The sequence below is a fragment of the Copidosoma floridanum genome, unplaced genomic scaffold (assembly GCF_036245765.1).
Source record: "Copidosoma floridanum isolate Cflo_tuat_1 unplaced genomic scaffold, Cflo_Japanese_pri ptg000001l, whole genome shotgun sequence".
NCBI lineage: Eukaryota > Metazoa > Arthropoda > Insecta > Hymenoptera > Encyrtidae > Copidosoma > Copidosoma floridanum.
In genome coordinates this window covers 11,525,437-11,539,876 of record NW_028321878.1, presented here as the reverse complement: position 1 = coordinate 11,539,876, position 14,440 = coordinate 11,525,437, and the positions used below count along the sequence as shown (strand labels likewise).

The 14,440-nt window shown below is 36.1% G+C and overlaps 1 protein-coding gene across 2 annotated transcripts; it reads right to left on the bottom strand.

Moving 5' to 3' along the window:
* Nucleotides 1-11,187: 11,187 nt before the first annotated feature.
* LOC149376028 (protein max-like) lies at nt 11,188-14,252 on the bottom strand. Of its 2 annotated transcripts, XM_089590712.1 has the most exons (4): nt 13,752-13,885; nt 13,247-13,679; nt 11,865-12,114; nt 11,195-11,454 (listed from the first exon to the last, which is right to left on the bottom strand). In XM_089590712.1, exons 2-4 carry the CDS (start codon nt 13,490-13,492, stop codon nt 11,363-11,365), a joined length of 588 nt encoding a protein of 195 aa, XP_089446838.1. In that variant the 5' UTR covers nt 13,493-13,679; nt 13,752-13,885; the 3' UTR covers nt 11,195-11,362. The 2 variants fall into 2 exon arrangements, with proteins under 2 accessions (XP_089446833.1, XP_089446838.1); XM_089590707.1 differs by having other exon boundaries at nt 11,188-11,454; nt 11,865-12,099; nt 13,247-14,252.
* Between the last annotated feature and the right edge of the window lie 188 nt (nt 14,253-14,440).

Sequence of the window (14,440 nt, the reverse complement as noted above, 5' to 3'; positions counted from 1 at the left end):
GCGAACGGAAGGCGGACAATCGAGTGTATCTGCACTTCTTGTGTTGCCTACTCTGAACCTACATGAAACCTGATTTATCGAGTTGCTACTGTACAGAGCTTTTCTTGGTCTTTGGTTGTTTTTTTTTTTCGTGCTGATATTTTTTTCGGTTATCTTTTTTTTTTTTACTCGAAAGAATCGAGGTGTGTAGGCTGTACACGATGTACGCAATGACTGTACGTATGAGGTAACATAAGTGAAAAGTATCAAAAGTACGTGTTCTGACTGCAAAAACGAAGGAGAAAAATGATATTTGTACCTTCAAGAGTTACTGCTTCACAAAATCATACATAAGAACATTTTTTTTACTAGATCTCGTTGAATCACTTAATAATATCGATTCGAGGTTTCCCAAACTTTAACTATAAATAACTTTAAGCGGTTAGCTTTAAAAATTATTTTTCTTAACTAGTCCTGGTCAGTGCCTTTTTTTTATCAACAACATAGTTTTTTTTTCCCCACAAGAAAATAAAAGATTTCGCAAGATTGAAAAAAAAAAAAAAAAAAACGTGTGCAACATACAAAGCTATCTTCGTTTAAGCATAAAGTTATAAAGTACAATTATAATTATTATAAAATGTACAACTTGACGATAATCTAAGTATTCCGAAATTTTGAAATTAATACATGAAAAATAAAAAAACAAAAGTAAAAAAAGATTCAGGTACAAACATACATTCATCCTCACGTACCTCTTTTTTTCTTGGCTTTAACGTAAAACAACAAAAAAATCAATGGAAACAGAAACACTACGAATGAAAGTATAGTATCTACGGTAGGGATTAAAAATCGAGAATTACTGCTGCTGAGTCCGACAGGTTTTAAAACAACGCCATGTAAGCCCCAATAAAAAAATGAAAAAAAAAAAAAAAATGTAAGCTTTACGCTCGTACTAATGCTGCCCCGAGCGAGTGATCGATAGGCACTGAAACATTTTCCTTTAGTTTTTTTTTTTCCTCCTTCTACAATCCAACTTTTACATATTGGAAAGGAAAAAATTTAATCTTCCTCCAATGAAAAATCCAACTTCCAACCAGATGCGACATGCGTATCATCTACGCAGAACAGTACATCATTGTACCCCCGTCAAGTATCAACCACCGTTACACTCAAGCTTCACCGCTCAAATTGCGTCTACCAACGGAATTCGATGCTGACGTGCTCCATCGATTGCGTTTCGCACGCTTACACCGCCAATAAGCCCTAAGCGTCATGTCGTGGATGACTAAGCACAACATATATATATGTGGAGTAAAAATAAAGCGTAAGTATACCTACGCTCGGGGCGAAGCAAGTGTAGCACAAAGTGTTTTCCGTGGTGTACGGCGATGACTTTTCACTTTTTTACGTATAAATGAGAAGATGAGTATCACGTGTGCGTGTTCGTTGTTGTTATTATTATTATTTTTCTTCTCCTTCTCAAAACATTAGTTAACTAGTTGGCTCATTCAATTGTTAGTCCAAAATTCGGCGAGTCATTGATGTAATTGGCTGTACATACACGACATAACTGATGATCTGCTCTGTGGCTGTTTGGCTTGGCTCGTTAGATGTGTTTTTATCGTGATTTCGCGTCAGAGTCGTATTATTTACACAAATGTGGCTGATCTTTTTACGAGGGTGAATATAGAGTAGGAGTCGACAAAATCATGATCTAGGATGTGGAGTGGTGTAGCTCAAATTTATCGGACGTGTGCGAGAAAAGGGGCGGCGTTGTTCATCTGGTTGGAGGACCAAATTGCACCTTGTGCTGGCCATGGGCGCGTACACCAATACGAAACACCCCCTTTCCGTTTTCGGGGCATTAGTCTCGGGTTGTATGGGCGCCTTGGGACACATGTTGTCAAATATTCCATGACTTTGCTCTCCGCACAACTCTCTCCTCTACGTATTACCTTACGTCCCCGTGGACCTCTTAGTCTCTCGTGGAGTTAAAAGGAGCTGACAATTTTTTGTTTGCTTTTTTCTTTTCGCTTTTCATCAAGAATAACTCTTTAACGTATCTCAATTCAATAAGCTTTGTTTTCAATTTTTTTAATTAATTTGGCTGAAGGTTAAATAATACGTGATGATTTGTTTTTGGAGCAACCTATTGTCATGAGACAAGAATAAGAGGGTGTACGTATTAAAAATTAAGATGAATAGAATTACGAACAATGTAAAACAACATAAGAATCTTTTTTTTCCTTGAAATCAGGATTACTTGTGACAAAGACGTTTCAACGAAAAAGCTGTATTTGTGCGACCAGCTTGATCTAGGCCTTACAAGTACAATCCAGCTCTGATGCAAAAGCTTATCGTAAAATCAAAGTATCGGAAAATGTAGCAGTTACTTGTTGACCTTCGTGCCCGTCCTTGGTAATATATATACGCGGGGCTTAAAAAATTCAAGACTTCCAACCTATTTTTCAACGAGAAAACGTTATTCATTTCGATTTTAGGTCAAACCAAGTACTTTCACCCTCGCGACGCTCGCATCACCACCTACTTTTTTTTTTACTCGCACCTTTTTGTCCCTTCATTTTCCTTGCCTTTACACTTTCATCGCATGATGATCCGTACAAACCCATAGAAAGGCTTCCATCGTTCGTTCTTTCTTCGACACTTTACCTGAGAATCAAAAGATGTTTTTTTTTTCCTTTATTTGTTCACGCACCATCGATCATTCATTATCATTACAAATGTTTGCAAAGAATGGAAATAATTTTTTGTATGATTTTTTTTTACTTTCAGGTTAACAAAATTCTTTTCTGGATAGTATTTTTTTTTTTTTTTTTAATAATATAATTTTTGAAATCAGTTTCTCATGCGTTAAAATACTCGTACACTTGCATACTATAGACATAAAAATACGTATATTAAAATTATATCACAGCACTTTTGTCGCAAAAAATATCTTTAACGGATGTTCACTTCTGCAGGACCTTTGACGTACTATTAAAGAAAATAAATGTATCAAACTACAGCGTGAGAAAAAAGTAAAAAGTTTGTTGGTACTTGGGTACTTGAGAACACGTACTTAAACACACTTTATTTTTTTGTTTCTTCTTTTTTTTTCAATGATGCTATTTTTCAAGTTTCGTGGCAATACAGCCTTTTTGAACTCTACGAGAATTGTAACTGCGATCCGTAATCGAAATTCTGTTTTACAAAGTAAACATATTTTGACTCGTGGCTCGTTTAATTTTTTTAACATTTGATACAATTTCACCAAAATGTCAAACTAATTTAATTATTGGAAACGGTACAAGCGTTAACGTTAATTTATAAATCCCCGAACACAAAATACAGGTGACACACATCCAAACGGATCGGGTCATCGGGTGGAGCGTGTTTTTAATATCTGTCGAACAAAATCTCCTTTGCTTATTTCGTATACGTATAACCATTGGAGTTGATACCGTTTTTTTTTTTTTTTTTTTTAATATTTTACGACATGCAAAAATATTCAGCGTGCGTATGCAATACGCGAGAATCGAAATAATAAAAGAGATATGATGTCACGAAAAATCGGCAATATTTCGTTAATTAAATGAAAGCAAAAAGTTATATCAGCCTTTTGATGGAAAATCGCTGTTACTACCGAAATACATTATATTGATTAACAAACGTCGAAACGTACGTGACAGAAACTTTTGTATCACCGTAAATCATTTAATCAATTTTTTCACCATGTCACCGAACCGTAAAAAGAAAAAAATCGTTTCTAATGCAACCAATACACTCGTAATGTGATTGTTCCTGCGATCACGTGACTATGGGATAAATGAAACTTTCGAAATATTTGAATATTAAAACTTTTTATTTGGGATAAGAGTATGTTTTACCTATGTAAAATTGTAGTATTATCGAATGATTCTATAGCATATGTTTATATGACAAAAGTATCAGTCGATGAGCGTTGAAAAAAACCACATCAATTGTTTGAAATCAAATATTCTCCTAAAAAAAAATAATAGTGATGAATGAAAAGGCCCTATGATGGTCGTAATGAGATTTCTCTACCTGTTTGAAAAAAAAAAAAAAAAAAAAAAAAAAAAGAATTGAAAAGAGAAAGATTTGAGAGAGAAGAGAAAAGACCAAAGAGCCCCCACTCAGCGTTAATTGATGTCACGGCGTGGCCGGAGAATCGATCAGGGCTTAACGAGTCACCGTCAACCACGACGATCAGCGAGATTAAGCGCCTGGCGCGCCTATAACAAGCGGGACTGCTGATGAGGGACAACCGTAAGACTTTGGAATTTAATAATATTGAAATTCGTCGTCCCTTTCATTTTCGTTTTCATTTTCTCGATCACTTCGATTTGTTGTGTTTATGAAAAATTTAAAATATACCGATAATTACTTGAAATTTTGTATACTTTCGTATTGAAATTGCGCGCGGTTCTGACAAACTACAAATAGAACATGGCTGATCAACCTTCCCCTGTACTACCGGAAGTAAACACAATTTCCTGCCTCATGGTGTTTTTCGCGACAACTGGAGGTTTACAGCGCCCCCGGTATGGGAATTTAATTATTTAAGGTGGTAAAAATGATACTTACTTCGTTTGAAAATGTGAACTCCTGCAGGCAAACGAAATCAGGGAATGTATATCAACTGTATTATTGACTTCTTCGGTAAGTGATTTAAAAATTACTTTGTTGCTGATAAACGTTACAAAAAATAGGAATTTTTGAAGTCAATAGTTATTTTTCATTGTTGTAGGAGACGAAAACTCGCAAAAACAGTATTCGAACAGCAACAATTGAAAGTTTTAAGCATCATACAAAAGCAAAGTATAAAATGAACTTTAGTAAATACATTTAATTTGTGTTAGTCACATCCTTATCATTGAGAGTCAAGTTCTGTGCTAAAAAAAAAAAAATTTCTCTTTGGAAGAAAACACATGTACCGTTCTTTTTAACAATTCCAAAGCTTAGATATAACTCAGCAACTATAGCAAGCATGTTGTCAAAACAATTTTGGCATTTAAAGTGTACTTTGAATCATTTATCGAAAGATGAGCATTAGTGCTCATACATCTATATTTTATGGAATTTGACTTATTTTCTACTTGATAGTTAACTATTATATGTTCATACCCAATTAAAATGTGCATTATTTTGATGTCACATTACTATGGCACTGTTGAAGTGTTAACGTAAAAATCCTTCCGAAGCACTTGAAAAATATTGTTCACATGGAAAAATGAAAAAATGTTAATATACGATAAGATATGATAGTAATTAGAAAATACTTTATGGATGACGGCACCGATACAGCTAATAAGTACACACACAATGTGATAAAACAGTGGAAACATATCACTGAGTGGTGCCAAACGGTTGAATATAATATTTTTTCGACTTCTGTTTTTATCATACTGTGCCATAAAATCGCAATGCAGAATAAATTTTTAACAGTATTAAAGTAGTTTTGTACCATAAACACCACTTTTTTTATTAAAGTAAGTCAGGCTATACTATACTAGTAATATAGAGTAATTGTGAACATAGATTTTGTAGCAGAAAACTGTACACGTAATCACATTAAATTAAAGGGGAGAGGATGAGCAGAAGTTGCTTGTTTGGAAAGTCCAACTCCGTTGAACGTGTCTCAAGTTGAACGAAACTCCAAAAAATATTATAGTCATTTTTTTACATCTTTTTTTAGATGACAAACCAACGACGACCATTTTCAAAGTAGAATACGTGCATTAGGTTAACAGTATGGATTTTACAACTCTCTTTTGAACATATGGAACACAAATTAACATTTGTAACACTTTCGAAGTAAAAGTTTTACTAATTGAGAAAATAACCATTTAACAAAGTTCTATATGCTGTGCACAAAATTCCTAGTTTGTATTTCAACAAATATTTCTCCTGGATCTTACGTGGTACTCATTAAATAGCTTTTCTTCGTCATTATTTCTATGTCCATTTGACAATTTACATACATATTTTATTATTTTATTGTCTTTGCATACACAGTACCTAAAAAATATACCTATGCTCTGTATTTAATTTGTGAAACGTTAATAACATCCATTACTTAATTGATTATTATTATTATACCGAAAACTTTTAATTAAAATTGTATACAATTGATAAAAAGTATTTGTCTTTTGAAAACAGATTGCAGGTACAATGCAGTCGTATTAAATAGTAACATTAATTACAGAACAAAGTTGTGTTTCATATATTTAAAAGAGCAAATAAATTCAGTGCAGTTACAACAAATAACTTTATGATTATTGTGAACTAATGTATTGTTATAATTTCTATTCTAACTCCAGATAAACATTTTCAAAACTCAGTACTACGTCAGTTTTCTTACTCATTAATTGTTTCAGATTACGATGCAGCCCTAAGTGAATCGACACCTTGAAAAAATCTCGTTTGAAGCACCTATCTATTGGGAATATTCGGAACTGCTTAAGGAAAGATACAAACAAAAGGATAAGGATTAAGGACAAAAGTGACCGTACAAACCTCTTACCCAACGGTAAAATCAATAAAAAAATAAATAAATAAATAAATAAATAAAAAGTATTCAAATACTAATGTGAATGAACGATATTTTGAATTTTTCAAACCAACAGGAAAAAAAAATACAATTATATCACAAAGTGTACAGTAGTCAGCGAATTACTCGTGAATAAAACCGAACATGGGTGGCAAGTATCCCACAAGAGATCCTTACATCCCAAGGAGCCAACGATACTATCAGCCCCTCTACCACTGCACGGTATGCGGATTACACTTTTTCCATGCCAACCAACTTTTAAGGCACATGGACTCGGAACATTTTAGACGTTGTAGTGTATGCGGACGCCTTTTTTATGATCTCGTCAACCATATACGTAACTGTCATTAATCAATGATCGTGCAAGGTTTGTTTGCCATGAGTAAATGATTTTAATAAATAAAAGGCAAAAAAAGAAACAGACGAGCCTTACAATTTAAAAAAATCCTTCTAAAAGAATAATTGTAATAATAATATACGTTGCAAAGTTTTTCCAACTAAACGGCACGTACACATATACATGTTTCTATTTGTACCTCAAGCTATAAAGAAAAATCCACTTTAGCGCTGTTTCATTTCAGAAACAATACTTCCTGAGAAACATTCCTCGAAAAAGCTCTTACAAGCCCACCACTATGCCACAGCAATGCGGTAATTCCCCGTCCTATTTTGTAATTTTCAAAAAGAAATCCTCATACCCTACCTTGTGGTATTCCCTTGGGTAAAAACTAGCAAAAACAATTAAAGTTGCGTGACAATTCCAAAACCTCCTAGCAATTTCAAAAAAAGTCAAGAAATTGTGGCACCTCTTGTATCAATCAAAATTAATCAATCCTCAATTATTATTGTGATCTAAGTACTTCCTTGACGCACATTTATTCTCTCATTGGCTTCCAACAACACAATAACAACAAGATCAAAAAAGACTATACATAAATAGCAAATGTTACTCTCATCAGCCCGTAAAACAACGATCCCAGGAATGGCTTGAAAGTACTCCAATAGCGCACATAAATCATATCTTTTAGCTCATAAGCTCGGCCACTCTCGTCGAGATTACCGTTAAAACAGAGAGGATGGAACCCAAGATCCATACGTGTACGTGTGTAATGGTGCCGGGCACCGAGGTGAAAATAGGCCAGCTTCTTATCGGTCCCGAGCAATTTTCCGAGGGGCTAGCCTCGTCGTCCTCGTCACGCGCTGCAGGTGGTTCTCGGGGACGGGTACGACATCCCGATGGCTGCTCCTGCTGATATCGTTTCTCAAGTACTCGGGGACGGCGCGATCGATTATATATACTTATTTGGAGAACTCGAGCGTGTAAGTCGAGAGAAGGTACGTCTTGGTGGAGCTGAAGGAAGAGAGCAATTACACGCTGGTTGGATGAGATTTTTCGATGGTTCCTGTTTGCCTAGAGTATAAAGAGAAATCTGTTCAATTGGATGTTTTTTTTTTTTTTTCTTTTATTTTCAGAGTAAAATAAACGGGCAATTGGATTGCTGATCTTTGAGTCCTTTGCAATGATAATACCGATTTTGGGAGGAAGGATTTTTACGAGTTCTTTCTTTTAATCTTCGAAACTGCAGTTGATATATAGAAATCCTCGTGGCGATCGAGGTGAGGATCACAAAAATGTTGAAAGCTGTGCATGAAATAACACCAAATTCGGCGAATGAAATGCCACAACAACGTCCAAGCAAAAGGACAAAGAAATCGGCAAGTTGGAAGCAAGTAAATCGGAATGTCCGAGATTCCGGAGAGCAGTGGGACGATATTTGCCCACACCACAGTTATCCGCTTACAATACGGAAGAGCAAAGAGGACTCGCCCCGTCGAAATAGCTCGGTCAAGCTGCAAGGAGCGGAGAGAGGAGCCACAGAGCCGCGCCCATTTGAATAGTTACCCCCAAGTAATCGACGCCGATTCAATCACGCGCCCTTTCAACCGTGTCCGTACATGCGCGTGTGTACATATGTATATATGTCTTTGCTCATTCCTCCGAATTCCAGGTGACCGGCACCGACCAATACGAACGTAGTTTCTTGTTACATGGCATGTAAGCTTGAGCGAATTCAAGCTTGGACGGTGGACATGAGTATTTGATGGAACGGAGGACCGGAGAGCCGATAGTTGGCGGACAGAGTCAAGCACGGCCCGCATATCGGTTGGTCTCCTCGAACGTCTATATTTTGGAAGGACACGCGTGATTGTACGTGAACCATACGAATAATGACGTTTTTTTGGAGTTTTTTGCAAGCGCGTGAGTGCGGGTATAGGCATCATCTCGGGTATAGTCGAGTCCAATTTAGAAATCGATTAGAAGATCGAGAGAGAGAGAGAGGGGCTGAAGCGATCGAGGGTCCAAGCCTCAAATCAATTTGCGAAAGGATTGGCACTCCTGGGAGGCATATCCGATCGATACCGTGCAAGATACGTCACGCGAAGGGCTCTGGTCCTACGCGTACATGTAGGAGCAAAGAGGCACCTGCAGCAGAGCTTTTGTGTTTGAAAATGGTCATACACTACAAGAGTTCCCCAAGGGAAGAAAAGGGCATAGTTAAGCAATTGTACTTGAACATTTTTTTACTGCAGATTAATTTTTGGATGGAAACGAAAAAAAAAAATTATTTTCTATACAAACTTTACGATTTTGCAGTACCTTCATACTTCAATTCGTCTCATTTACAGGTGAGCGTCGCCGATCAGAAACGAAACTTCAATTCGTAAACGACGTTCTACTCGTAGCGCACGCAAGAACACAGTTACCTGGATTCTGTTCCAAAAGACAAAAGACAAAAGCTCAAACTGAACGCGGGCGAGCGAAAGAAAAGAGAAAAACAAAATGAATGGAAAATAAAAGAAAGAAAAAACACATAGGAAAAAAGTCACCAGCAAAAAACGGAAGAGAGATAGAGAGAGCCCTAGAGTCCGTTATTCGAGCCCGCGCACCCGGGGAGTAGCTAAAAGGCGATAAAGACAAGAGCTCCCTCGCTTCTTTTGGCTCCAGTTTTTTTTTTTTTTTTTTTTTTTACTCCTCTTTTACCTTCTTTTTTTTCCCTCCCACTCGTTCGAGCGGACCTGGGGTGCCTACGGTTTAAATAACGCAGTAGCCAAAAAAAAAAAAAAAAAAAAAAAAGAAGTGCGTCACGGAGTAACTGGTCAAAGGGAGTAACGCCCAATGCAGTGGGAGAAAAGGAGAGGCGGGTGTGGCGGAACAGTTGGCCAAGACTCGGAGATTTTATTCGATGTGACAAGAGAGAAAACGCACTCTCTTTTGTAGTTGTCCCTCTATTTTTTTTTTTTTTTTTTTCCTTTTCGTCACCTTTTACATTTACCCCGTTGAAATACAATTGAGGGGCTGGAAACGAGAAGGGCACGCAGTCCACTTAGATAGTACATGCACGCCCATCAACTACAATCGTAGAGACACGAGTGTGTACACGTGAGGAAAATTTATTCATGCGCAATTACTTCACTACGTGAATGTAGACGTAACTTACGAACGCCGCGGAGGATGAGAAAAATATATTGTCTTGTTTAGCGTCTTCCTCGGGTGATCGTTCATTTTCGCTCGCCACAGTCAGCCGATGACCCAGATATTTTTCCGAGCAAACTGTATTTTTGCGAGAGCAAGCGCTTTCGGGGAAAATAAAAAATAAAAAAATTTCACGTACGGGGTGCTGGCTTTCAATGCTCCCGACGTCAATGCCGGGGAGGCTATTCTTGCGTGAAATCTAGAGTGAAATCTGTATGAAGAGTTTTTTTTTAGATATGGAATCAAAAATCACGGGAAAAAAGACGCCACTGGTTTTTCGACGCGAAAAGTGAGGGATTAAATTTGGATTATTTGAAAGTCGGTATGCCGAGAGAAGGATTTGTTAACTATCAACGTACAAGTATGTTGAGAGAAAATTAGTTTACATGTTGTTTATAACTTTTTCAATTTGAACTGACACAGACAATGGCATGTTAATAGTTAACTTGCCATATTTACGTTGAACCTGCGTTACATCGGATGGCATCACGTGGGATACATATTATGCGTAAGTTAATAGTTAACGTATGAAGTTAATTACTAACAAGTCCTTCTCTCAGTGCACAGTGGAAGAAAACAAGCATTTTGGATTACATGTGGCCTCATTGAAAAAAAAAAAAAAAAAAGACTGCGCACTTTTTTTTCATCCCTACAACTCGAAAAGAAATTATACTTTCGAGCGATTTTTTAATGTGAATAAAGCCTTCACACTATTACCATTCTTGAACATATGCAACATTGTATTTGAACGGTGGGTGAAACTCGCAAAACTCGTTTCGTGGTGGATTTACCTGAGATTACATTTTTAGTTCTCTTAGCTGAGTAACTCGTGGTGAAAATTATAATGGATTTGGAGGATTAACTGAGCTCGAAAATTTTTGCACTGGAAGCCATCAGATTTTTTTTTCACCTGCTTTACGTACATTTGGCTTATTCTTATTTGGTTTGAAAGATTTTTATTTTTGACTTTCATATAATCTTGAAAAAAAAGGATAAATTTGTTTTTTTCAATCGAAGAATTTTTAATAAAATATATTTAAATAAATTACGCACATACATATAATTTATTTTCAATCAAATTAATTTACGTACAAAGAATCATTTATAAAAATAAATAATAATTAGAATGAGGTAGTCTTAGCTACTTATAATATACTAAGGTAATCATATACGTATAAATTTTTATGTACACTTTTACAATACTATGGTGAACCATCAACACGTTGTGTCTGATAATGAATCAATTTGTGAGTTTTTATTGCTTAAAACTTACTTTGTCATATTACCAAGTTATCAAAGTTAGGCTTACAAGCATCCATAACTTCTTCATCAATAACGCCAGTTTTTATTGCTTTTTCTAGAATTTCAACTGTAAACAAATAATTAATATTATATTCAAGTATCTATAACATATTCAAACTTAAAATAAGGGTGTCAAAATTCTTTTTTCGATAAATAAAGTTATATGTAAATAAAATATTTTTAATACTGTATTTTAAAAACAATTTTTTTTTCTTTTCTAATTTATTTACTGAATATAAAAAATAACTGAAGTATTATTCTTGAATTTTAATTGTAAGATGATAAAGTGCTTTAAATATTTTATTTTAATAAACTGGCAAAGTAATACACAAAATTACACACGATAATAATTTCCTTGGTACGTTGTAATGACTAGATAGGCATATGACCTAAGACAAAGTGCTCAGAAAATATTATGTCAAATATTAATTTTTAGCAAAGACAGTTCTACAAAAAAAAAAACACACACACACTTACTTTTCTTCTTGTACACATCGTTTTCTCTGTGTATCAATTCAATGTCATGATTCCACTTTCTCTGCTTGTCCAACATGTTATTTATGTAGGAACAACTTGTTCCCAATATTCGAGCCTTACTGGCATTTTTTACGTTGGCCAACGATGGCAGGCATTTTTTTAAATTATCGAAACTCTCCTTGATAGCTATTCTCCGTTGTTTTTCGCTATTATTGTGATGTTCCCTCTTTTTTTGCTGAAAATTAGTTGCCTGTAAATTAAAACATTTTTATAACCACAAATCATTTTAGGTACTACAAAATTTATTTTTTTTATTAATTTATTGATTTTACTTTTAATTTCATTAATTATTTCATCTTTTTTAATCAGATATAGGACTAAATATGAAACCTATGTATTCATTTAAATTTTTGTTTTTGTATCAAAGGTACTGTATTGATTTTAAGTTTTACAAGAGGTACTATTTCGATTCTTACTGGAAGACGTACTTTTTTAAATCTTGATAGAAAGAGGTACAATATGAGAAAGTCCACAAAAAATGTCCCGTTTTTGTCACCGATTATTCGACAAAAAATTTTTTCAAGGCACACTTGCGTGCGACGCAACATTTGTTTCTCGAATAAAATAAGTCCGGTTTCAAGTACCTCAAAAAAAATTTTAATCCAAAAATCGAGGAAAAAATGGGCCATTTTTGTAGATTTTCTCATATACACATATCAGTGGAAAATGGTGCTTATCAAATGGAAATTTTCATACTTTGTTTTACCATTGATCAAGTAATTTGAAAACTATAGATAATATTTATGAGGTAAAAACGTAAAAATAAAATTTTTTCATGATTCATGTACAAGATACGATATTGACTATATATAGCGAGTCGTTAACTATACCACTGCCGTTGTCATCGGTTTCACGTCACCGTCTTTCGAAAAATTAACGACAGCGATCCAATCTATCGTTATCTGATTATCGCGAGAATGACATCAATTGTAATTCCAAAATATTTTAGTGTGTGTCCGTGTTGTTAATTGTTATTCATGAAAAGTGCGTGCCTGTCACAAAAACAAAAAAAAATTGTATTTCACCAAAACCTGTAACTTTTTGAAAAACCGATTCTCCTTTTCACGATCAACAGTAAAATCGCTGAAAAGTTGTTGTCCTGCGACAAAACTTTTCCAAATAATACATTCTTGTAGAGCCGAATTCGAACGTAATCGGATGACAATGGCTCTTTTTTAATTATTAAAAAAAATACGTATACGCACAAGCACATATTTATACAAAAATATGTGCTTACCCTCTTTGCTAAAAGCCAGGAACAAGTACAACGCGAAACAATTTGAGGCAACACTTTATCGTCCTCTGTGCCATTGACAACGTACCTCCGGTCCTTTCTCGTACTTGAAACGCTTCATCCCCGGATTGCCATTGTCCTCGACGTGTTCATCGTCGTCGTCGTCGTCGTCGTCGTCGTCGTTGTCGCTACCGCCATCGGCGTTGACGTCGACATCGCTGGCGCCGTTACCATCATCTTGCTCGACGTCAATCTCGTCGTCCTCCGCAGAACTCGCTGTTTCATTGTTACTTTCCCAATCGGATGGGCGACGATTTTTATTCCAGAAATCCATCGAGGTCCGAGTGTTGGCGCAACTTCCAGGGGATAACGAGCCTCGAGTGGTTTGCTCCGGGCGCCTGACTCGGTTGCCGAGTTGGACTAACGCAAACGATGAAATCCACAAAATTTCGTGACGGACCGTCAATAACTGACATGTGCGCGCTAGATGCCACACACAACTGCTGGGATAGATTGGCCCGCTGGGGATATATGTATATATACATATGCGTGTACGGCCAAAATTTGAAAGTATGCACTTTGATTTTCCTTACCTCTTTGAGAGGGGGAATCGGGGAACGGCTGTTATAGCAAGAATAGCGATAATGCACGGACGTGCCGGTCGAGCACTGATGTACCTATGTAAGTTGGGCTCACCCAGGCTTTCCAAACGAGAAAATGGACGTTTGGGTTAATCGGCTCTCGGTTAAACAAAATATATCCGTTGGTGGGACCACGTATCGCAACTGTACACGTATACTAACGAATTAATGACTCGTACGTATAGAAGCGCTGTACTGGAGATAACAACATTTTAATGGCTCTTAAATGTTCGTTTAATGGCATGCGTACATTGTACAGCCGTACCAAGGTTGGTACAGTCCTTCTGTTCTTACCAACTTCACTGTAACGGAGGGGGCTTTTTTTCAATTTGTAAGAACGAGAAAAATGGAAAGTACGATAATATTGTCGAACATCCGTGGTTGACGTGAGGTTTTTGGAGAAAAACAAATTTTTACTCAACTTTTGCTATCTCGCCTCAGCTATAAGTACGTGACTTTACCTTGCCTATACTGATTATCTAAGAGGGCAAGAGTACCATTGTCTCTCAAACAAATTAATGTACCGACTTACCATTCGCTCGTACAGTTGTAGATAATATTATGGTCATGTAGCTGGGAACGTATACATCTTGTATAAGTTTTTGTAAACAATCGGGTGCGTCGATTCGGTGGCCTTTGTG